This window comes from Camelina sativa, chromosome 11 (genome assembly GCF_000633955.1).
Source record: "Camelina sativa cultivar DH55 chromosome 11, Cs, whole genome shotgun sequence".
NCBI lineage: Eukaryota > Viridiplantae > Streptophyta > Magnoliopsida > Brassicales > Brassicaceae > Camelina > Camelina sativa.
Genome location: NC_025695.1, coordinates 3201040 through 3225670, shown reverse-complemented (window position 1 = coordinate 3225670; position 24631 = coordinate 3201040). Strand labels below are relative to the sequence as shown.

The 24631-nt window shown below is 38.1% G+C and overlaps 2 protein-coding genes and 1 long non-coding RNA gene across 7 annotated transcripts in view; all 3 read left to right on the top strand.

Annotated features, from left to right (window-relative positions):
• Positions 61 to 9644, top strand: LOC104721363. Of its 5 annotated transcripts, XR_002033975.1 has the most exons (40): positions 61 to 175; positions 317 to 439; positions 530 to 699; positions 816 to 898; positions 994 to 1107; positions 1224 to 1312; positions 1502 to 1595; positions 1677 to 1795; positions 1891 to 1959; positions 2090 to 2737; positions 2891 to 3015; positions 3092 to 3187; positions 3300 to 3384; positions 3487 to 3614; positions 3721 to 3839; positions 3917 to 4014; positions 4206 to 4351; positions 4437 to 4549; positions 4728 to 4809; positions 4920 to 5052; positions 5139 to 5280; positions 5436 to 5594; positions 5687 to 5769; positions 5853 to 5905; positions 6004 to 6085; positions 6300 to 6361; positions 6452 to 6498; positions 6603 to 6670; positions 6792 to 6927; positions 7013 to 7178; positions 7264 to 7395; positions 7492 to 7600; positions 7676 to 7748; positions 7840 to 7915; positions 8002 to 8113; positions 8272 to 8375; positions 8500 to 8560; positions 8791 to 8863; positions 9027 to 9157; positions 9263 to 9644. It is a non-coding gene; the product is annotated as an uncharacterized LOC104721363 (long non-coding RNA). The 5 variants fall into 5 exon arrangements; XR_002033973.1 differs by having other exon boundaries at positions 1224 to 1268; positions 2891 to 3187; XR_002033972.1 differs by having other exon boundaries at positions 2891 to 3187; positions 8002 to 8081.
• LOC104721362 (methyltransferase-like protein 13) lies at positions 10150 to 12287 on the top strand. Its single transcript, XM_010439323.2, has 7 exons — positions 10150 to 10323; positions 10421 to 10517; positions 10668 to 10806; positions 11024 to 11106; positions 11255 to 11389; positions 11469 to 11573; positions 12027 to 12287. Exons 1-7 carry the CDS (start codon positions 10238 to 10240, stop codon positions 12150 to 12152), a joined length of 771 nt encoding a protein of 256 aa, XP_010437625.1. The 5' UTR covers positions 10150 to 10237; the 3' UTR covers positions 12153 to 12287.
• Positions 22595 to 24631, top strand: part of LOC104721361 (probable E3 ubiquitin-protein ligase ARI1) — a 3861-nt gene continuing 1824 nt past the window's right edge. Inside the window, exons 1-4 of the mRNA XM_010439322.1 lie at positions 22595 to 22969; positions 23342 to 23374; positions 23470 to 23743; positions 23816 to 24296. Coding sequence (XP_010437624.1) covers positions 22841 to 22969; positions 23342 to 23374; positions 23470 to 23743; positions 23816 to 24296 — 917 coding nt within the window. The 5' untranslated portion in view covers positions 22595 to 22840. The remainder of the gene's footprint in view (positions 22970 to 23341; positions 23375 to 23469; positions 23744 to 23815; positions 24297 to 24631) is intronic.

Sequence of the window (24631 nt, the reverse complement as noted above, 5' to 3'; positions counted from 1 at the left end):
GATGGATCTGTTTTATATTAATGTACAAGGACTCATTTTTTCTTCATCAACTATAGGTTTAAGATTGGATTTACTGTTGAGTTTTTGGGACCTATTTCAAGATTTCTTCAGTTCAGACCAAGAGAGCGGCCGATTCTAGTGGTGACGAGAGCAAGCAGACCTGAACAAGTCATAGGTATCTTCTCGTTTTCTTCTAAACCTATGAATCGATTTAATTTTCGTGTGAATGTTTTTTTGTTTTAACATAAGAGTTTTACTTTCGTATTATATGGGAATATTAAATAGTGTGTTTGTTTCTTTCTTCTGGGTGTAACAGGTGTGTGTTCGTGTTTTCCAACCAAGACGATGATTTAATGACTCAAGATTTAAGGATGAAGTAGATACAGAACATAAACGGTCGCCAGCGTTCTTACACTAACAACATCCAACTGATTAAAAGGTAACATTGGTATTTCTTCCCTTGTCCACTTCCATAAAAGTGAGTCGAATTTGCTTTTTAATCGGTTTATTTGTTTCTTTTGGCTGAAAGAGGTTTATGTTTGCGTCCCACCTGGTGATGATTTATTTGACTCGGAACATAAAACGGTCGCCGCCGTTCATACAGTAACACTAACAACATCAAACTGATTTTAAAAAGTAAGATCGGTCTTGGTCTTTGACTCATCACCTCATCTTTTGCTTGTCCGCTTCCATTAAAAAGTGAGTCGAATTTGCTCTTTTTTTATTGTTTCAGTTTTAGATGGGAATGTGACTGTGATTTTTTTTTTCACTTAGGCTGGTTGTTTTGATTTCAGTTCTAATTCTATATTTTGCAGATCAGTGAAATGCTATGGTTTTAAGGACGAAGAAGGTTCAGGGCAAAGCAATCAAATGATGTTCTTCTCAGAGCTGTTGGATGGTATGGTATAACTGGAACTTTCATTCTTAATTCTTTTTCTTGACCAGACCATATTTGTATTTTGGATTCATCTGAAATTAGGATTTCTGTTGCAGGTTCGTGTGGCTCTTGAAGTATTTGTCAATTTAAGACCGATAACAGTGTTACCACAAGTACAGTATCTCTTTTAGGCAGATCACTGCTTATGATCATCCGGGAGCTTACTGGAGGTCAGTATTAAGTGTTAACACAGAAATATATATTTGTTCTTGATCATGTTTATAATTTTTCCATTTGTTGTGATTATCAAATTGTCAAAGTTTGTGTCTTTCTTTGTTGAATATAGGTATTTACAATGCGCATCCTCGGGGTTTTACCACAAATGAACAAGGTGAGGAAGTTTGCTTTTGTACTGAGTCCTATTCTGCAAGTGAGGTATCATTGTTTTCGCATTTACTAGACTTTTAATTTTGCTGGAAAAGTATTTGACGTCTGGTTAATGTAGGAGTTGCTCAATTGCATTCTTGTTTCTGATTATGAAGAAAGGATGTAGAATCGTGGGTAGGGTTTATTTGGTTTTAATCTCTGCTACTGATATGTTTAAGACATTGCGTCTGTGCTCAGTATCAGGAGATGCCCATTGGAAGAGCCGCTTTGGGAGTTTCCTTTCCGGATTATACCATCAATCAGATGCAATGCTCTTGGAGCCATTGGAGGGGTCTATCTTCTCATCTTATGTTAATTGCTCTAAATTTTTATTTAGGGAAATACAGTGTCTCATATTTTCATGTTGGTACAGTTTAGGGTACAAGTCGGAGAACAGTGAAAAGCATCTGAGGCCTGAGAAGGGGTTACTCCAGCTTCGTGCAGCTCTTAAAAGTCTTTGCAAATCTGAGACCTGCTACAGTTGTGTCACAGGTGACAATCCTCGGCCTAATCTCAGAAATTTCTTGGTAGCCTGAACTATGTTTCTTGTGTGAACTTCAGATTATTGTTTTTTTTTTTGGGTACAGTTAAGTGGATGCTTTCACCTTGAAGAGAGAGGTAGCAGAAGTTGTTGATCTAGTGGATGCTTACATGAGGTCAGTTTAATTGGTTTACTAAAACTGATCGTAACTCTTTTGTTTTTCTCGTTCTGTAATGGGACAGTATCTTTAATTTTAATTTATTAAAACTGATTTACTGTTTTTTTTTTCTTGTTTTGTATCACAGGAGACAAAGAAAAATTGCGTATGCCATGAACAAGCTTCTGCAAAATGAGATGAATCGCCGAGCGACAAGTCTGCAAAATCTTTTACTCGAGGCTTACTTGTGCTTGCATTGCATCTGGCTATTTCGTCCCCTAGAAATACCCTAAATGAATCTTCTTTAAAATTTGAGAATTGAACTTCGCTGCTGTATTCAGGTAGACTCGTAGAGATGTAATAAGTCGTCTGAGTGTTATTATTAGAAGTTTAGAACAGAGACAAGGAGGAGTTCGATTGTTATGCCCAGTGGCATAAAATTAGGACTAGTGAGGCCCAAGTACAGAAGTCCAGTGGCAAAATTAGTTAGTAATGTTCCTTTTTATTATAGTGATTTCCTTTTTTTCTTTTTTTCCGTTAGGTTGTTTATTTTAATTCGTATTTCCTTTTTTAAATAGTAATCTCCTTTTTTATATAATATTAAAAAGGATTTCCTTTTTGCGTTAGGGTTATGTCCTTTTGTTTATCTGTTTGACTGTTTATAAAAACTTTTATTACGCTCTTCACTTGGCTTTTTGAGAGAGAGCGAGCGATAGAGAGCGAAAGCGAGAAAGAGAGTTCGATTATAATGGCGACGAGGGAAAGAGAGGAAACAGACATCAAGAAGTCAGAGAAGGTATCGTTTCGTGTTTCCTTCTTTAACCTAAGGTGAATCGATTTTGATTTTCGTGGTGAATGTTTTTGCTTTCTGAAATCAAGAGTTTCGCTTTTTTTTTGTGTAATGGGTTTACTCTTAATTAATGGGTTTGTTTCTTTTTGGGCGAAACAGGTCTGTTCCAACCAGAAAGAGTGAGATAGACAGGGAGCGAGCGAGAGAGAGGGTTCGATTATAATGGCGACGAGCGAGAGCGAGAGAGAGAGAGAGAGAGAGAGAGAGAGAGAGAGAAGTCAGAGGTATCGTTTCGTGTTTCCTTCTAAAACCCTAAGATGAATCGATTTTGATTTTCGTGGTGAATGTTTTTTGCTGGAGGTATCGTTTTTGTGTTCGTGTTCCAACCTTAAGGACGATGAAGCAGTCGCCGGCGTTCTTACGGTAAAACAACATCAAAACTAATGGATCAAAAAGGTAATCAAAATTGGTCTTTTGTGTTTCCTATTCCGCTTTTGCTTTATAAAAGTGAGTCGAGTTTTTGCTCTTTAATGGGGTTTGTTTCTTTCTTTTGGGTGAAACGAAACAGGTGTTGTGTTCCTGTGTTCCAACCCCGACTGACGATGGTTTATTCGACTCTGTTTTTTTCTTGTCAGTCGCCTGGCGTTCTAACTGTAAGTAACAACATCATTCAAACTCATTAAGAAGGTATATACAAATCTTAAATAATGGTCTTGTTTCTTTTCTTTTTTTTTTCTTCTTTTGGGGTGAAACAGGTGTGTGTGGTGTTCGTGTTCCAACCTGAAGGGCAATTACTCACACTTTTTGGGAGGACCAAGTCGATTCAGAACATAAAAACGGTCGCCGGCGTTGTTACAGTATCACTAACTGGTCGATTAAAAAGGTAATCAAATTGTTCTTTTGTCTTTCCCTTCGCCGCTTTTATAGAGTGAGTCGAGTTTTCGCTCTTTAACGGGTTTGTTTCTTTCTTTTTTGGTGAAATAAAACAGGTCTGTGTTCGTGTTCTAACCAGGAAGATGATGTATTTGACTCAGTTCGTATCCCACAGAAGTTGACTAGTTGTTGATGACTTGATGCCATGACTGACTGGACGAGAAGCTGCATGCAGGTACACTGTTTGTATTTTACATTTGTCAAGAAAATTCGAAACATTCTGAAAAAATGATAATATATATTCTTTTGCAGGGCCATGATGGCAATTTCTCAATATTTGTTCCTTCCCTCTATACCTGGAGGCTACAACTCAGATCCAAGTTCTTCTCTGATCCGCAAGTTAATGACAGGTTTCTTCTACTCTTTGATAATGTATCAGTTTTACCGAATCATGATTTTTCCTTTTGTAGCATTCTTCTTTTAAGTCGTCTCATTCAATTGCTAATTGCAGGTAGACTGGGTGAATCAACAATGCCTGATTTAAGCAGAACGTGTATTACTTACAGACATGCACTTAGTCATCACTGCTTTGTTTTGATAGGTGAGATGTTCCTTATATAAAGCCAGAACTAAGGTCTGTTTCTTACGGATCCGACATGAAGCCAGAACTAAGGTGTCTGCTACATGTTCTTGATCACACCTTCTTGCTTCCTCTACCAGCAACTCAGCTTCTCTCTCTTCTCCATGGTTTGCCTTCCAACTTTGCTTTTCGTTTTGATTTCTTATGGATCCGACAATGTGCCCTTTGAAATAACATGTCTCTTTCTCGTAGGTGCATGCTGGCCATGGAGGATACACAAGGAGCCAAGTGAAGAGCCCAGGAGTTTGTTCTGTTTACTGGTGGACTCGTGGTAGGAGGATGCAGAGCCAAACTCAAAGGCCAAGGTTCCATTTTTATTCTTTGTTTTCTATCTTACAGGTTTTTATGTTTCCTTCCCTCAACGTCTTTCTTATTTCATACTTTGCTTCTCTACTTGTTTTCCTAGCCAAACTTATTCTCTGTTTTTCCTTTCTTATGGATCCGACAATGTGCCCTTTGTAATATCATTTCTCTTTCTCGTAGGTGCATGTTGGCCATGGAGGATACACAAGGAGCCAAGTGAAGAGCACTCAAAAAAATTCAGCATTTACTCTTCACTGGAGAGGTACAGGTTTTGAGTTATTTTTTAATTATATTGTTAATTGCTCATAGCTTGGTGCTAGGATGACTGGTTCACCCTGCTTTTAAGTATTTTGGAATCTTTGATTTATATAGGTGATATTTCCATGGATGTTTGATGAGATTCATGCCTTGAAGCCATTCAAAGCTGCCGCTTTTCTCTTGGCCAGCCAAGGAGGAGGATTTTGCCTCTCCATTATATGATTGTTGCTACATTAAAAACTAAAAGGTTTTTTTCTTTGAATCTTTCATCTGTTTTCTTTTCTTATGGATCCGACTATGTATGATCTGTTTGCACATGTCTCTTTCTGGTAGGTGCATGCTGGCCATGGAAGATACTCAAGGAGCCTAGTGACGACTGAAGAGCCTAGTAAAGACTGAAGAGCCCAGATGCTTGTTCTGTTGACTGGTGGACTCAAGGAAGGAGGTTGCTTGAAGAGCAAACTCAAAGGCCAAGGTTCCATTTTTTCTGTTTTTTAATTACCCTTGAGCTCAAATTAGAATCCTCTTGGCGGTTTTTATAGTTGTTTCACTTTTTCAATACTGCGGTTTTTATAGTTGTTTCACTTTTTCAATACTATGGAAGGGTGGCTTATCATGGCTATGCTGCAGATTGTACATGATGAGCTAGTGAGATTCACGGCTGGAGGAGTAGTATCTGAGCTACACTTTGCTAACTCATGTCCTTAAGTAATTTTGTTGGCTGCGCTCCAAGGAGTTGGAAAGACAATGGTCTGCTTTAAAATACCTTGTTACCTAAAGAAGCAGCAGGTATGCTTTGTCAAATTAATTACTGTGGATAGTTTTTGATGGATTGTTTCTTACTTTCTGTCAAATTACACTGACATTTATGATATCTACAGGAGAATTCATGCATGATTATAGCTGGATATGTATATTGACCTGGCTCACCCTGCACACAAAGGAGGCAATAAGATTACACTATGTGAACTTCATAAAGCATTAACTGAAAACCAAACCCAAGGGAACGCTTTGTTTGCTGATTTTTGTTTCTTCTTCTCTTTGCAGGGTGTGTTTTAGAAGCAATTCCGACTTGTGGAGAGTTCTTCTTCTAGGGTTTGGTCAGTCAGTCTCTCTCTCTCTATCAATTCATGCCCCCATCTAATCTTTACTCTTCGCTCTGTTATTCCCTGAGTAAGGTTTCTTCGTCTCTTTGCAGGTTTGGTTTGAAAGCAAAGTCTATGATCTGAGATCATCATCGCTCGCTCCTACACTGCTTCTGAATCTTCACTCCTCCTACGGTTTGTTCTCTCTTTTTTTTTTTTTTTTCTTGAAATTTTGTCACTCGTTTCCTCCTCTACTTCTGAATTTTCATTTTGGGTTTTTAAAATTGAATTACTTGTTGTTTTTTGTTTTGTTGATTTAAATTTTGTGGACTATATATGCTATGATTGATCTGTGATATGGCTTTGATTGATCGTATGGATGGTAACTTCTGTGTGTGTGTTTTTTCAGGAATGGGATCATTGTCTCTTGTTGCTTGCATTAGTGGTTATTGACAACAGTCTTCCTGATGTGTATGTCACAACTCATCCTCTGTCTTATCATCGATTCAATTTTACTTGCTTTCGTTGTGTTCGTTTGTAACATAACTCTGCTCTTTGCAGGTCGTCTCAGTCTGATTTTGGAAACCAAACCAATTATTTGTTTTAAGGTGCAGAGCATACTTCACATCTTTGATAGAAACTCTATTTTAAGACATGTCTTGTGAATTAATATTGTTTTTGAAGTATTCTGATGATGATTTTCATTTTGCAGCTTGCTTATGGCCTGACGTGGTTACATGTGGGGAAGAGTACATTACTTAATCACAACATGATGACAAAGTAATAATATTACGCTACGTATTATTTAATCTTTTCTCACTATTAATATTTTTCATGTTAAAATATATCTTGGAAACAACACAGCAGATCTCTACTTACTATGTTCCCTCTCGATGTCTAGTTTGCAGATTTCATCATCAAAGAGAGTGCCTCTTGTCACACCTGTTTGCGGATCAGCTTCTGTTGGCAAGTCCACTAATAGCTAGCTAGTAGCTACACAACTTGCTCAGAGACTAAACTTGCCAAACGTCTAACAGGTAACCATTCTTCATCTGTTCATTGCATTCTCATTTGTTTGTGATTTTTTGAAAAATTTATAGTATGTGCTCTTTTGTTTTACAGACGGACATGGCATATGAGCTTCTTCGAACAGCAACTGAGTACGTTTTTTTCTCCTTTTTAATGATGGACATACTATGAAGAAGATATATCCAAACATGTGTGGAGTTCCCTTTGGAGTTGGGCTTCGACTTTCTCCCCTTACCTGAGCAGTAACCAAGATTCCCAAGTAAGTGACCTTCTGGTTCCATAAAAAATAATCTTGAGATTTCCTTGTCTTAACATCCTAATTGGTTATTATTTTGTTTCCTCAGGTTCCTACGAAATACCATCTCTATGCCATTGTGGAGCATCTTGGGATTATAGCATCTTTTGGTAATTACTCCTCTTACGTGAGATCAGCTATGGTCCTGTTCAACTATGTTAATCTCTTGCTATGATTACAGGTGAGGTTCTGTCTATCTATAAGACTATTGTTGTCAAAACTTATGTCTCTAAATCATTTGTACTGTTATTAACGAATAGAACTTTGTATGATGTAGAGTGGAAACAGAGGCTTGACTGGTTGGGAGCCCATCCGTGTATATCCACAGGACACCTGAAGGACGTATTTGATGCAGAAGATCGAAAGGAGATGCTTACTTTCACCAGGTGAGATTAACTATTTTCTGCTCTCATATCTTTTTAACAAGTACCTTGATTACATTTTTGTCTCTTAATTTACAGAACGAAGACAGTTCATTGGGATTACACGTTGAGAGAAAGAGTGTTTCAGATCATACCAGCTGAAGCTTCTAAGGTATTGAATTTTGTTGTTTTAAGCACAACTAGTTTTAATTGTTCACAAGATTTATTTTGATGCCTCAAATTAAGTGTTTTTTGCTTTGAAGGTACTCATCAAATCAGTCCTTTGGAGTTGGACTTTGCTTCTTCCCTTACATGAGCAATAGTAACCAAGATTCCCAAGTAAGTGACCAGCTTTTGGTTCCATAAAATCATCTTGAGATTATCATGTCTTAACATCCTAACTGGATATCGTTTTGTTTCTCCAGGTTTCTACAAAATCCCATTTTTCTGCCATTGTGGAGCATATATATATAGCATCTTTTGTTCATTACTCCTTTTATGCGAGGTCAGCTCCTTAGTCCTTAGACATGGCATAAGGTAATATGATAGAACAGTTTTATCTGATTTATGAGTTTATATTGTTCCTCAGATGGTTGATGGGCTGAACTTGCTCGTGACACTTGTTTTTGAGTCCTGGTTTCATTTCTTGTTCTGCAGTTTTACTTGACATTACCTTCCTCAACTCTGTTTTACAGGGAAGTCTGGTGCTAACGAAGTCAGCTTTCCCTTCTGGTACTAAAGCGCCTGCGGATTATGTTCACAGAAAGAGCCTTAAGCTCTGGATTTACTCAGATGCCGGGTAAACTATTTTTTCCTATGCTTCTAGAATAATTTCAGAGGTTAGAGGAATGAATTTTACACTTTTCCTGGTGCTTTGAACATGAATACACATTCTCCTTCTAATTTTGTTGGTTTACTTGCAGCAGCACCATGCCTGGTTCTTTAGGCCATGAGGAGCATAATCCCAATATCTTTACAGAATGGGTACGTTAGATTTCATCCTGGTTTTCTCACATTCTTTTTCATCTCATAAAATGGTCACTGACCTGATTTTCAGACAGTGAGTATAAGTTACAATATTTGGTGGACGTGAACGTGATTGTTTTTATCTTTGATACATGATTGTTTGGTTTGTACTTTGTACTCCGATCCAAATGTTTTTTAGATACATTTCTGATGATTCTGTTTTTGGCTTACTATGTTTCTTCATGAAGGTTGGGAATGCACTTTCGGATCCATATCTTCCATCTGCAGCTGAATTAAATGGTTTAGCTGGGCCACGCAATGGTTAGGCTAATCAGATTACCCCTCTTATTTATCTCCTGATTGAATCTTCTAAACTACCAGTTAAGAGTTACAAAAATGGCTCTTATAAACTGCTAAACTTATGATGTTCAACTAATAATTTTGAAATTGTAGTCTATTTTTCTTTTGCATGGTCTTGTTGTAGGAAGTTCTGCTGCTGTGGATCAGATCACTTGTCACAGTTGCCAAAAATGTGTTTTGAAAGCAAGTTTGTTATGTGATCATCGCTCCCCCGGCCTCTGAATTCATACTTGTGGAATTTTCATCTAGGATTTGGTCTATCTCTCTCAGTTACTTTTTATTATGTTCATACCTCTTTGCTCTGTTATACTTCTTAAATAATGCGTCCCTAAGTAAGTAAGTTTCTTCTTCGTTTTGCAGGTTGTTTTACATATGGGGGAGTGCTGAGTTTGTAAGCCATCATCAATCACTTCCTGCAAAAATACATATTTGTTGCGTCAAGTTCATAGAATTAAAAAAATGTGCGCAATAAATTATTTGTGTTTTCAACCAACTCACACATTACCTTCCTGACAACATACTTACCATCTAAGTCCCGTCTCAGTCTAAACCACCCACCAGCCGGTTGTGTATTCCTTTCAGTTCTTTAAGAAAATGCAGACTCATAAAAGCGTCAGTTATGCAGTAATGTACGGAGTGAATCATGCTGAAAATTTTGGCTCACCTTGCATCATCTAGCTTGAGAGCTAGCTATATGTTTCCATGCATTGAGGCAAAATCATTCTCCTCATGCTTCTCAGCTTCTGTTTTCCACTCCCATACTTTTTTATCGCTCTTCTGATTCATTCCTTAAAACCAATTTAAAATTTTATCAAACCTCAAATCAAAGAAACTCCAATGAAATTTCTTGAATTGAGAGATTACTACACAGTCTACGCAATTCTTAATTTTGGAAAACATTGGACTTTGTGATTACTTACAGAGCAAGAAGAAGATTTGGTCATAATGCATCATCTAACTTTTGCCTTGTGATGCCTTTGATACCTAGCTACGTTGTTAACACTAGTTTCCCTGCAGTCCTGCAGTGGAAAGAATCAACACATTAAAATAAAACACTCCAAAAAAGACAACTAATCCTGTTTTATTTTAAAACCTTGTTAAAATAAAAAAAATACATAGTTTCACATGGGCTTGAGAAATGCGCCCGTTTTTAATAGGCCCATATATTATAAGCCTTTTTATGCAAAAGATCCAAATGTCAATTGATTTAAGCAAGTTAGTTAACACAATTTTTTTTTCTGTTTTGTTTTTTCCAATTGATTAGTGATGAAAGGGGTTTAGGGTTTTATGTCTGAGTAGCTGATAAGGAGAATTCAATCAACCAAGTCCTCAGCTATGGAGAATAGATCCGACACTCATAATTCGGATCCTAATTCCGTCGGTCGTCCTTCAGCTCTGACCTACCTCGACCCTCACTACTGGTATGATCAAATTGCATTCACCTAGAAGTCGAACAATCTCTATCCTTCTCTCTCTCTCTCTCTTTTCTTGTGTTCCTGAATGTCTTGAAAAATGCAGGGACGAGAGGTTCTCTTCTGAGGAACACTACGAATGGTTCAAAGACTACTCTCATTTCCAGCATCTCATCAAATCCAACATCAAAACCTCTTCTTCCGTACACCTACCATCTCTTACTCTATCTCTCTTTTGTTAACCTTCTTGATTTGATGGTTGTCCAGACCCTTAGCTTCAGTAGTTCAGTTTATATTCCCAAAAGAAAAATGTAATTTTGAGTATGCCCTTGTTATTGTGAATTGTAATGAAGGTTTTGGAACTGGGATGTGGGAACTCTCAGTTGTGTGAGGAGTTGTATAAAGATGGGATTGTTGATATTACCTGCATTGATTTATCTTCTGTTGCGGTAGAGAAGATGCTGGATCGGTTGCTATCAAAAGGTTACAAAGGTATTTTGCTTTGATTATAATTTGTTTTGATTAGTTCACATAGGCATTAACGTAACCAAGTACTACTATAGTTGGCAATTGGCATACTTTAAGTCTTTGTAAAACTGAGAACTTCATTAGTCTCTGATGCTCTGTTTTGCTACCTAGAAAGTAGAAGTTCATTTGATCTTACTCTCGACGTGTTTAATATTTTGACTTGAGACTTTGCTATATTCAGAGATAAAAGTGGTGCAAGCTGACATGCTAGACCTCCCATTTAACAGCGAGTCTTTTGATGTGGTTATTGAGAAAGGGACCATGGTAAAAACCTGCTCAAATTTCCTTTTCATCCATTGTTTGTTAGGACTTAGGATTTGTAAATGTGGTTCCAATGTGTATATAATCTTGAATTTTGACGAGAAAATGCTCATGAATTGCTCTTTTTTTTTTTGTAATTGGTTTTGTGAAGGATGTACTCTTTGTGGATGCTGGTGATCCATGGAATCCCCGTCCTGAAACTGTTAGCAAAGTCATGGCAACTCTCGATGGAGTTCACCGGGTTTTGAAACCAGATGGGATTTTCATTTCCATTACTTTTGGCCAGGTATTATATCAGCGTATATCTGAGTTCATACACTTCGCATTCACTCAATTACAAAGACTCTTTTTTTTTGGTCATGCAGCCGCATTTCAGGCGTCCTTTGTTTAAGGATCCCAAGTATTCTTGGTCCATGGAATACAACACTTTTGGCGATGGCTTCCACTATTTCTTCTATATCTTAAGAAAGGTCAGTACTGCTGATTCAAGAATCTTTACTTAAGGGTTTATGTATTTTCTTCTCTTTTTTAATTGCCTTTTAGTAGCTCTTTAGAAATCCCCACTAGATGTTAATAACAAGTCTTGCTTATTACCAAAAAAATTGAGCTTGGTGTTCAGTTGTCTTCTTCCTAACACTCATTCCCGGATTCCAACCAAAATGAATGTTAAGATCTGATTCTGATCTAAAAAGATTTAGGATGCTACTTTCAACCAAGTTTAGTGTTCAAAGTTAGGCATTTCTATAGTGATTGAATTCTGTTAAGCTATTAACCAGTGAAGACTCTTCCATATCTTCTGAAAGTGAGCCTAAACAAGATAGATAGTCAATCAAAAGTAGGAGTTTGATTGACCTTCTCATAAATAAATGAAACTTGTGATGAGATTCTTAAGAGTTCTGAAAACTCGACATTTTTTGGGTCAGGGAAAAAGATGCAATGATGAGAAAGAAAATGAGAAATGCAAAGATCCATTAATATCACTATATCAAGATGAACTTGAAGGCGAAGACTACCTCTTCAGGACACGCTTCGATGATGACGAGGATTAGGACAAGAAAAATGTCAGATTAGTTGTTGTTGCTGTAATTTTGGAATCATTATTTCCAAAGAATATGATCAAACTGAGTGTATACAAAGTGTGGACGTTAAAAGTGGGTTATGCAGTGTATTAGTTTTCTTTCTCAGTTTTGGACAATGGGTTCAGACTTTTTGTAAATTTGCTCTAAAATCAATTAAACACACAAGTACACTGAAACATGTATCTTAATCATGTTTAGGTTTTTCAACTGACTCATGTTTCATTGTATTTGTTTTAAATGATGTAAGAAAAAAATTATAAAGTTTACGAAACAGTGAACCACAATCGCAGTTTGAATTTCAAAACGTCAGAATCAGATTAAAGAATATACTATTTGATTGAAAAACAAATCTGAACTGAAAGTTAAACAATCATAAAAAATACAAATTCATAGTAGATTTTAATTTTACTTCCGTCTTTTTTTTTTTTTTTTTTGCGAGCAGAGTACAAAAATTAGCTCAAACGAACCAATTAGACGAAAAATTGTTCACATAGTTAATTGGAAGTAACTCCACTCTAGCTCTACGCGCCAGCTTATCCGCACTACCATTTTGTGATCTGGGAATCTGAACAACAGAGAATGAAAGGAATTCATCCTTATCTTCTTCAATCGCGTCCAGATATGTCTTGAAAGTAGGCCACTCAGAAGGCGAAGAAACCATCTTCACCAAATCAGAACAGTCTGTGAGAAAAACTACTTTCTCATTATCCGCACCAATCATACATCTCATTGCCCAGATTAGGGCTTCCACTTCTGCATGGAGAGGTGACAAGCTACGGCGGGAATTAGATGCACCCATAGCGGGAGATTCTCCCTCAGGAGAAATGCAATACCATCCTCTACCCATAAACTGGTCAGTCGCCTTCCAAGATCCATCTACAAAGCATCGATGACTAGACCCATAACCGTCAACCGCATCACAAGTCTGAGACATAAACCTGGATAGGGGTCGAGAGTCACTCTGAGGGAAAGATCCTAGGGGTTCTTCCTGAGCTGAGGACCAAAGCTTTGATTCCTCTTCCGCTATCCGTAAGATTGCTACCGGATTGGAGTCCAAATTGCTAAATAATTTATCATTGCGAGCCTTCCAAATATACCATAAAATCCACGGAAACACTTCTACCGAAGGAATGTCCTGAAACCTCCAAAATAATGAGTCCATATTATCATAGACAGAGTTCGAGGGAAAGCAACCCGAAGATATCAGGAAGTGGGACAAACCCCAAACCTGCCGAGCTAGAGGACATAAGAAGAGAGCATGGTTGACTGTCTCCTCCTCCCCTCCACAAATCGCACATTCCATGTCACAACTTAGTCCATGACGTCGTAGATTAGCTGTTGTCGCCATATAACCCGTAATAGCTTGCCACAAAAAGTGTCTGAGCTTCGGTGGACACCGAATCTGCCAGACAAATGCCTATAGAGGAATAATAGTAGGGCCGAAAACAGGGGAATCACTCTCCGGTTTTTGGCGCAAAGCTTGATATCCTGATTTAACAGTATAAACACCGGTTTTTGTCAAATGCCAACCCAAGCTATCCGGAGTAGTAAGATTGCCAAGGGGTAAAGCAGATATAAGGGCTACATCCTCCGGCTCGAAAAAAAGCCGAAAGCAACGCCAAGTTCCAGGAATGTGAAGTCCTGTCAATGAAAGTTTCAACTCTAAGCGTTGGATAGATTGGCGATCCTGAATGCAATGCTGGTCTCGGGGATTAAGCAGGAATCCAGGGGTCAGACCATACTGAAATGGAAGCCCCAGATCCGACCCGTTTAATGAATCCTTTGTTCACCAGAGAGCGAGCAGAAATCATACTTCGCCATCCATAAGATGTAGAATAAGATTTAATTGGATCCAATGGATCAAAATGCCTATAATATCGTCCTTTGAAAACCTTTGCAAATAAAGAATTTGGGACAGAAATCAACCGCCATAGTTGCTTACCAGCAATGCGGTATTAAAATCATCCAGACACCTAAAGCCCAAGCCTCCCTCCCTTTTATCAACACACAACCTGTCCCAAGCGATCCAATGTAAACCCCGTGTTTCCCCTGAAGAACTCCACCAGAAGTTGGAGATTGCAATAGTAAGTTTCCGTGTAACTATTTTCGAGATTCGAAAACAGGACATAACAAAGGTAGGAACAGCGGTTGCAACCGATTTGATCATGACCTCTTTCCCTCCCCGAAACAGTAACCTAGCCGGCCATCCACCAGCTCGTTTTTGCAACCGATCCTCGACGAAGGAAAATATTTTGGTATTCGACCCACCAAGACTTTCCGGGATTCCCAAGTATTAGCTCATACCACCCAAAGTGGTAATACCCAAAATGCCTTTTAAATCCCCACGTACATCCGCATCTACTGTATGTCCAAATTGAACCGAAGATTTCTGAAAAGTTTATCCGCTGTCCAGAAATCCGTTCATATTGTCTGAGAATCCCCAAAATAACTTTACATTGCTCCTTCGTAGCCCGATAGAAAAACAGACTGTCATCTGCAAACAATAAATGAGAGATCGCCGGACAAGCAGTGGAGACCTTAATACCCGTAATAAGTTTAGACCTTTCCGCTTTTCGTAGATTTGCAATAAGGACCTCAGTACAAAGGATAAAAAGATAAGGGGACAAGGGGTCTCCCTGACGGAGCCCTCTAGATGGAATTATGGATCCCTATGATTGACCATTTAATAGGACACTATATTCAACTAATGTCACGCACCACATGATCCAGGAAATCCATTTGTCACAAAAGCCAAATTTCCGCATTAAATGTTCAACAAAAGACCATTCTACCCTATCATAAGCCTTGCTCATATCAGTTTTGATGGCCATGAACTTACCCTTACATGAAGGGTTGGTGCGGAGTCCGTGAAACATCTCCTGAGCAATCAAAGTATTATCTGAGATCAAACGTCCTTCTACAAACACCGATTGTGTCTCAGAAATCAATACTGGCAAAATCTTACGTATTCGTTGGCATAAGATCTTCGAAATAATCTTGTACCCAACGTTACATAAACTAATTGGGCCCCATTCAGACATTCGGGTTGGTTTATCCACTTTTGGAATAAGACAAATATTTGTCCTATTTAGGCGTTTGTCAAAGCTATCATCCTGAAAGAAGGAATCTACTGAAAGCGTTAGATCAGCCTTAACCGTGTCCCAAGCACGCTGATAAAAAAGGGCCGTCATACCGTCCGGTCCAGGAGCTTTATCAGGATGCATCATAAACAGAGCCTCTTTGATTTCCTGTTCTGTGACTGGTTGAGTCAGTGTCTCATTAATCTCACCCGTGATAGACGTGCTTATTTCTCCCAACGATTCCTCAGTATCTGAGGGATCTGTGGATGTGAAAACCTCTTGAAAATAAGAAACTGTAATATCCTGCACCTGAGTCTCCTCCGTGGTCCAACGTCCGAACTCATCATCCAGCCCGACAATACGATTTTTAGCTCTTCTTAATTTAGCCTGGGCATGAAAGTAACTTGTATTTTGATCCCCGAAACGCATCCACCTACTCCGGCTTTTCTGATACCAGTAGATCTCTTCATCCCAATAGGCTTCACGCAACTTCCAATTCAATTCCGAAATAACCTCCACAGAAACAGAGTCATCCGCCTGGGCAATTGCTAAGTGAGATTTTAAGTCCTCAATCATTTCCCAGCCAAACGGGGCCTGCGCTTTCTGCCATCGGGAAATTGCTTGGCGACACTTTATTATTTTGTCCATTAAATTCCCAGTTACCCCTGTCTCCCCATAGACCCAACCCTCTGATATGGCTCCAAAGAAGCCTCTTTCTCAATCCTTCGTCGGTCAAACCGAAAAACGCTCCTCCCTTGCCGGACTTTATCCTCTCGAGAAGCTAAAACCGGTTTATGGTCCGAGGCTATCATCGGTAAATACTCTGTAAACGCATCCCTAAATAAGTCATGGAGCTTCTCATTGGCTAGAGCTCTGTCAAGACGACAACGAATTGGCTTCTTATCCCGCCAACCACGCTAAGACAAGCTATCTCCAACCGCAAGAAACTCTAGTAATCCACAATCCCGAATCATTGTGTTAAAACTCACAAAAGAAGATGCATGACGGAGCTTTCCGCCTCGCTTTTCGTGGTTTCCTTTTAACTCATTAAAATCACCTATAAGAAACCAAGGGGAATCTCGAGATAAGCCAATCCATGTTAACCGTTCCCACACAATATCTCGGTTCGTTGGAACCGGGTCACCATAAATAAAGGTAAAATAAATAACATGACCTTTATAAGTAAGTTCCAGATCAATCAAGTGATTTGACTCAAATAAAATAGAAACATCATAAATATTATTAGAAAATAAGGCCAAACCGCCACTACATCAGATACGATCAACCGTTTTTAAATTTGAAAAACCAAAATGACCAACAAAAGGCTCTAAGACAGATAAAGGTTGCCTAGTTTCAGATAAAAATAAAAAATCAGGTCTATGCTTCCCCCACAAATCCCTGAGATACCCAATAGTTGCTTTATTCCCGAGTCCTTGACAATTCCAACTTAAAATCTTCATTTATCCATGGTTGATTTGGGTGGCTTTGCTCCACCAGTTGGGCCCTTCTCCTGTTCCTGGTTCCTTGGGTTTGCTCCTTCCTCAGCTTCTTTAGGGACAGGGCGTTTCCTTGGTGTTGTACGCAAGTACACACTCAACTTCCCGGAAGCAGCGCCTTTGAGAGCCAAAGGAGGCTTCACCTTGTTGGCCTTCTCCACTTGTGGAGCCACAACAAGAGTTGTATCTGTGTCGATTTTCGTATCCATGGGACCATTCCCTGAATCCGCTGGCAGGATCCAAAGTAGGCTCTTCCACCGAATCATCCATGTATCCATCAGCCTGCTGCTCTGGATCACCAACCGTTTTGTCCTCAACCTCTTTCTCGGCCTCCTCCATCAGCTGATCAGTGCTCTCCTCCGAAATTTTCCCTGCTGCTATTGAGTCCTGCGGAGCCATTATCGGACCTATCGCATTTTTTGGTACCAGAGTTTCACCATGGGTCACTTCGGTTGAAGCAGATTGCATAGCATCGGAGTCAGTGAATTGTGAAGCCAAACCAGCACCCGGAACTGATGACCCTGCATCTACCAAAGTCGCTTCTTTTTCCATACTAGAGTATGAATCTGACTCTGGTTCCTGGAAGAGGGGTCTCTGAACCCGCTTCAATGGTGGAACCCCAAAAGTTGCAATCTGGACCGCCACTTTCTCAACCTGATCCAGGATTTGTCCCTGTTCCAACTCCTCCATTGGAGCTACACCCAAGGGTGGTGCAACGTTCGTGGTAGGTCTAGCCCTGTGGCAGTGATCATTAAACTGCACAGAGTTGTTGGACCAGCGGGGTTTAGATGAAGGTTCACCCATTTCCCTTGAAGACCGACGCTTTGCCCCTCCATCATGTTTTCCCTTAGGTGGACGCTGACTGGGCTGAGATGATCCTCGACTCTCCACCTCCTTACCTTTTCCCTTATTCCTGTCATTCATGACAGCTCCTTTGTAACTCTGTAGCGGACGAACTGAAACATCCTCCACTGGATCATGCAAAGCCAGAGTAATCTTGTTGGTAGCCCACAATGGGCAATGATCCAAATCATGACATAGGCTGGAGCACTTCTTACAGCAGCCATGAAGACGCTCATAACGAAGGTTGACAATGGTCTTTTCGCCGTTATAAAACTCGATCATTGTATCAAAGCACAAGGGCTTAAAACCATTTACTGTTACTTTCACTCTCCCGCCATCAATATCCACCGTCTCCACCCGAACAAGCTCTGAACCAATACTGCGGAAGGTTGGTTCAGCCCATAACTGAAATGGGACATCCAAAACCCTGACCCAAAAGGTTAAGTCCGAAGGGTAGGCAGGATCCACTATTGGACTCCAACGCACCATGGACACCATCCAACCATCGGAATGAAATGGACCCATCTGTAGTGCCTCCAAGATATCATCTTCATTGTCAAAATCAAACTGAAACTTCCCAATCCCTAAGTCAGCTCCCACAACTCTTCCTTCCACATGCCAAAACTTTGGAAGCATGATCAGCAAAGATTTCATATCTTGCACCCTGGGATTCATACAGCGACCCACCATTGTTTTTGAGTATCCCGCTATCAAAGCTGAGTTATCAAAATATGGGATTTTGATTCTGCACTTAGGAGCTATACCCTCATCATTCTTGTTCTCCACATTCTTCCCCAGTAAAGCACTCTGAGACATGATGAAACTCACCATCCAGACTCGAAAACACCAACCGGACAAGGAAAGAGAACTCTCAGAAAATATAGCAAGGAAACCGAGAACTGAAACAAGGAAATAGAGAAAGTTGTGATGAGTAGTAATGGCTACAACACGGTCCTTTATATAGTCCCAAACATTCCAAGTCAAATAAGCTATTAATCCTACTGATTTGAAACATAAATGGCAAATGATAGCCACTTGATATGCCAGCACCAGAATAATAACCAAAATCTCCCTTGCGTTAGTATCTTCCAATCGTATCCTCTGTTTGTTTTCGAAGCAGAAAAGGCTAACGAAATTCTTGTGATACACCAGAATCAAAAGAGAATCCGATATCATCATTAATCCTGTCAAATAAAAGGAGCGAACCCTTGATATTCTCCCTTGCAATCAATCCTCAATTTGGTTCGAATTGAGTTCAAAAATCTTACCCAAATCCAGCCTCTGCCATCACCGTTAATAGCAGATCGGGCAGACCAGATAGATCGCAATGAATGAGAGATTTGGAATATCTCAGTCACGAGGCCCATTAAAGCCGATCGAATCCCTCGACCCCGAATCCGCTTATCCCAAAAGAATCAAATAACCGAATTAACACCATATGATTTCACAATTCTGACACAAATCAAGCCTCCGCCATCGTCGTTAATAGTAGATCTGGAAGACCAAACAGATCGCATGGAGTGAGAGATTTGGAATATCTCAACCACGAGGCTCACTAAAGTCGATCGAATCCCTCGATCCCGAACCCGCTTATCCAAAGCGATCCAAAATACCAAATTAACACCATAATTCCAAATGAAGATTAAATCGTCTCCGCTAAAACCATTGATTCGTATCCTTACATGCCAAAAGAGGCAAGATAGAGAAGACGAATTAGATATCCCGAGGACCGCACGAACCCGAAACCAATCCGACGCGATTACACTGGAGAACATTCAAAAACCTAGATTCGCCGTCGCCTCTATCATATTTTTTGTTTTCTCCCTAATAAATTGGTTGAGAAACCAGAGTTTATTTTACTTCCGTCTTAGTTTTTTGCAAACAGATTAAAAGTATTTCTTACATTGACTAATAATATAGTAGTATAATACTAATAATTTTCCAAAACTTAGAAAAATAAATAAATCCAAAACCAAATATTCAAATCAACTCTAATTGGTGAATACACTGGAAAAAAAAAAGAGAAATTAAATAATAGTCAAAAATGCGTGTTTATTTGTATATTTTTGGAGTAACACTATGAAAATTTTCTATCTTTATATATTTAGTTAGCATGACTTTGATGAATTATGAGATTCTATTACAAGCTCATGTTGCAGCTATTTCAGTTAGATATATCCCAGATCCATACACTCAACATAGCTGGTACAAGAAACAGTATTACACTGAGGAAATCTCTAGAAATTATTCAAGTTAGGTTTTAGATCTATGAAAACCAAATTTTATCAAATTAAATATTTTTTTCTTTATCTTTGATGATGTATTTAGTCAGAATATTCCTCTATTTACAGTAATGATGCAATAATCATTCATTTTGGTTAACTTTGATTGACTAGACCAAAAAAAGCACATCCTCAAGTCAACTGGCAGAAAAATAAAGTCAACGTTAAAACTGGTATTCGATCCCATCACCAATAAGGACAATAGAGCAACTACTTAACCACTGGACTAGAGAACCTTATTGATGTTCTTACACACACAAAGGTAATTATGTCGATTGACTTTTTCTTTCTTCTTCTTTCTTCCGTTTTCTTTGCTATTCGTACGACAGATCCATCCAGAGCGGCAACACTCTCCTCCCCACCACCGCCTCTTCTCGGCAAAAGTTGATGTCGAAGCTCTTTCCTTTCCTTTTCTGAGATCATACACTTTGCATTCACTCAATTACTAGCTCTAAAAGACTCTTTTTTTTTTGTCATGCAGCCGCATTTCAGGCGTCCTTTGTTTAAGGATCCCAAGTATTCTTGGTCCATGAAATACAACACTATGGTGATGGCTTCCACTATTTCTTCTATATCTTAAGAAAGGTCAGTACTGCTGATTCAAGAATCTTTACTTAAGGGTTTATGTTTTCTTCTCTGTTTTAATTGCCTTTTAGTAGCTCCCCACTAGCTGTTAAGCTTATTGCCAAAAAATATTGAGCTTCGTGTTCAGTTGTCTTCTCCCTAACATGGAATGAGAAATACTAATAAATGCTGAATTGAACGTCATTCCAACTGTTAAGATCTGTTTCTGATCTAGAAGGATTTAGGCATGTGGAACATTCAACCACGTTGAATGTTCAAAGTTAGACATTTTTATAGAGATTGATTTCTGATAACCAGTGAAGACTCTTCCATATCTTCTGAAAGTGAGCCTAAACAAGATAGTCAAAAATAGGAGTTTGATTGACCTTTTCATGAATAAACGAAACTTGTGATGAGATTCTTAAGAGTTCTGAAAACTCTTGACATTTTTTGGGTCAGGGAAAAGGATGCAATGATGAGAAAGAAAATGAGAAATGCAAAGATCCATCAATATCCCAATATCAAGATGAACTTGAAGGCGAAGACTACCTCTTCAGGACACGCTTCGATGATGACGAGGATTAGGACAAGAACAATGTCAGATTAGTTGTTGTTGCTGTGTAATGTTTCTATATACTATGATTTGTAATTTTAGAATCATTCTTTACAAAAGAATATGATCAAACTGAGTGGATACAAAGTGTAGAGGTTAAAGATGGAGAGTGGATAATGCAATGTATTTGGTGTTCTTTCTCAGTTTTGGATAATGGTTCAGTATTTGGTAACTTTGCTCTAAAATCATTTAAAACACACAAGTACACTGAAACATGTATCTTAAATCTTTTTTTTTTTTTTTTTTTTTTTTTTTTTTTTTTTTTTTTTTTTTTTTTTNTCATGTTTACGTTTTTCAACTGACACATGTTTCATTGTATTTGTTTTAAATGATGTAAGAAGAATATTATAAAAGTTTACGAAACAGTGAACCATAATCGCAGTTTGAATTTCAAAACGTCAGAATCAGATTAAAGAATATATTTGATTGAGAAACAAATCTGAACTGAAAGTTAAACAATCATAACAAAACCAAATTCATAGTAGATTTTAATTTTAATACTTCCGTCTTTGTCTTTTGCCAACAGATTAAAAGTACTTATTACTTTGACTACTAATAGTATAATTATAAATTATTATATTTTAAATAATAATTTTTAATTTATTTAGTTTTCAAATTTCCAATTAATTAACTTTTATCTAATTAAATTATAATTTTTTTCTTCTTCTTACATTTTATACAGTTTAGAACCTAATTACATCAAATTTGTTATTAGATAGAATTTAAAATTTTAAAAAACTTAGTTTTTTTCTATAATTAAACAGAGGTATATGTCTATATGATATGTTAGTGTATATTTTATGTGTATACAATTTTTTTTTTTGAATATTAAGAATGTGTTGTAGTATGTGTAATATTTTGTAGTTCATATACTAAATAATTTATAAGTTAATTTTCCAAACAATAACTACAAATCTATAATATATGAAATAAACTAATAGCTTTAGTGTTGGTTCTATAGTCCAAACCTGCCATGCTAGGCGGATCACACAACATGTTCAAAAACTCATTATACGAAACCCGCGAAAGTAAAATATAGTATGTGAGGCCAGAGGCTAAAAGTCACTTTTTATTAAATCAATTTTTCAAATTTTTATCAAGTAAGACAAATATTTGGGTTCACCTCTAGGGGTGATACTCATCATTCACCTCTTTATAAAATAATGAAATAAAATTTGTATTCATTTGTAATTATGTTTGTTACATTTTAAAATACTTAGTTTTTATAAAAAAAATTGAATATAAGTAGAATTAATCTATTTATTAAATTAATTATTTAATATCAATAGCATACTTGTAAATAGATTACAACTTCATGATTTATTTGCTAAATGTTTCAAAAAATGTATATATATAGATACCAATAATTTCCCAAAACTTATCCAAAACCAACTCTAATTGGTGAATACAGTGGAAAAAAAATAAAGAGAAATTAAATAATAGTCAAGTCCAAAAAAAAAAAACTTTCACAATTATGGCAAAATATTAAAGACCGAAACGACGACGTAGAAGCTTTAAGTGTTTTGCTTTTGCATAAAAAAAAAAGTGAGAGAGAGAGAGGAATCTTTGAGCGATTCGTCTTCCTCCTCTATCGCCTCTCTACTCTTTTACCGGAACTTCTCTGTGATCTCGCCGGAATATTCCCCCTTCTCCTCTTCTCCCTTTTTATAATTCTCCGTCCTCCTCACTCTCTCCCTTTCTTCGATCATCTCGATCTTTGATCAACGATTATTCCGTTAGTCGCGTGGTCCAAAAAATTGGTTTGATCAGGAAGGAAGATATGGATGATTATTATAGCGCAGAGGAAGAGGATTGCTATTACTCATCCGATCAGGAGTCTTTGAATGGGATTGATAATGAAGAGTCTGATTTGCTTCAGCCTCTCTCTTCCAAAAAATCTAACACTCAGGTTCCTCTTACAACCCAACCACTCTACTTCCTCTGTTCCTTCATTCATTCGTGTTATCTCTCTATCTTCTCAATTCCTTGATTTGGTTTTTTAATTTTGTTGCTTCTCTTCGTCTTCCTGATTGGATTTTTTTTGTGTTTCGTGAATATTTTTTGAATTTTTGAAAAACAAAGTTGAATTTCGATGATTTCATTGCAAATTTGTGAATTGAGAATCTGGTTCCGGCATCATTGTTCATCTGAGTTTCTCAATTTCTTCACAGTGTGTCTAGGATTATGAACACTCTGTAATTATGAATTGGACAATTTGAAAATTAGGGTTTTGTTTCTCTCTTTCGGATTTGGGAATTAGACTCAACTAGTTCTTTTTCAGGTCATCACTCAAGAATCGCTTCTAGCAGCACAGGTAATAAATATATGACCAAACTCTAATTGTCGTTTTTATGATTTGTTTACTTTTGGTTGAGTTTGTTGTTGGTTTTTTTTTTATCTGATATGCAGAGAGAAGATTTGCAAAGGGTGATGGATTTGTTATCGATAAAGGAGCACCATGCGCGTACTCTTCTTATTCATTACCAGTGGGATGTTGAGAAGTTGTTTGCTGTCTTTGTTGAGAAAGGCAAAGACAGCTTGTTTTCTGGTGCTGGTGTTACTCTCTTCGACTCTCAATTTGACAACTCTTCTTTTCCTCTCATGACCTGTGATGTCTGCATTGAGGATCTACCTCGTGATCAGATGACCAGAATGGACTGTGGCCATCGCTATTGCAATAACTGTGAGTCCCTTCTTGTGGTTTGTTCTTTTTTATCTCAAATGTAGGATTTGACACAGTTTTTGTTTTGTTTAGGCTGGACGGAGCATTTTACTGTGCAGATAAATGAAGGTCAGAGCAAAAGGATTAGATGCATGACTCACCAATGTAATGCTATCTGTGATGAGGATATTGTCAGGAATCTAGTCAGTAAAAGGCGTCCTGATCTAGCTAAGAAGTTTGATCGTTTCCTTCTTGAGTCATACATTGAAGACAACAAGATGGTCAAGTGGTGTCCGAGCACTCCCCATTGTGGGAATGCAATTCGAGCTGAGGATGACAAGTTGTGTGAAGTTGAATGCTCTTGTGGTCTTCAGTTCTGTTTCAGTTGTCTGTGTCAAGCCCATTCCCCTTGCTCTTGTTTGATGTGGGAGCTATGGAGAAAGAAGTGTCGAGATGAGTCTGAGACGATTAATTGGATAACCGTCCACACGAAGCTGTGTCCCAAATGTTGCAAACCTGTGGAAAAGAATGGCGGATGCAATCTCGTAAGGTGTATATGCGGGCAGTGTTTTTGGTAAGACCGTGTTTCTCCATTGCTTTCTTTTCCTATTATGCATTTTTTTCTATGCTTTGAGACAGCAAATGTCATATGGTGAAGTGTCTCATTATGGACAGTTGGCTATGTGGTGGAGCTACTGGGAGTGATCACACTTATAGGACTATCGCTGGTCACAGTTGTGGTCGGTACCAAGATGACAAAGAGAAACAGATGGAAAGAGCGAAGAGAGATTTAGACAGGTATACGCATTACCATCACCGATACAAAGCACATACAGATTCATCAAAGCTAGAAGATAAACTTAGGGATACCATCCTTGAGAAAGTGACGAAATCAGAAAAGAGGGAGCT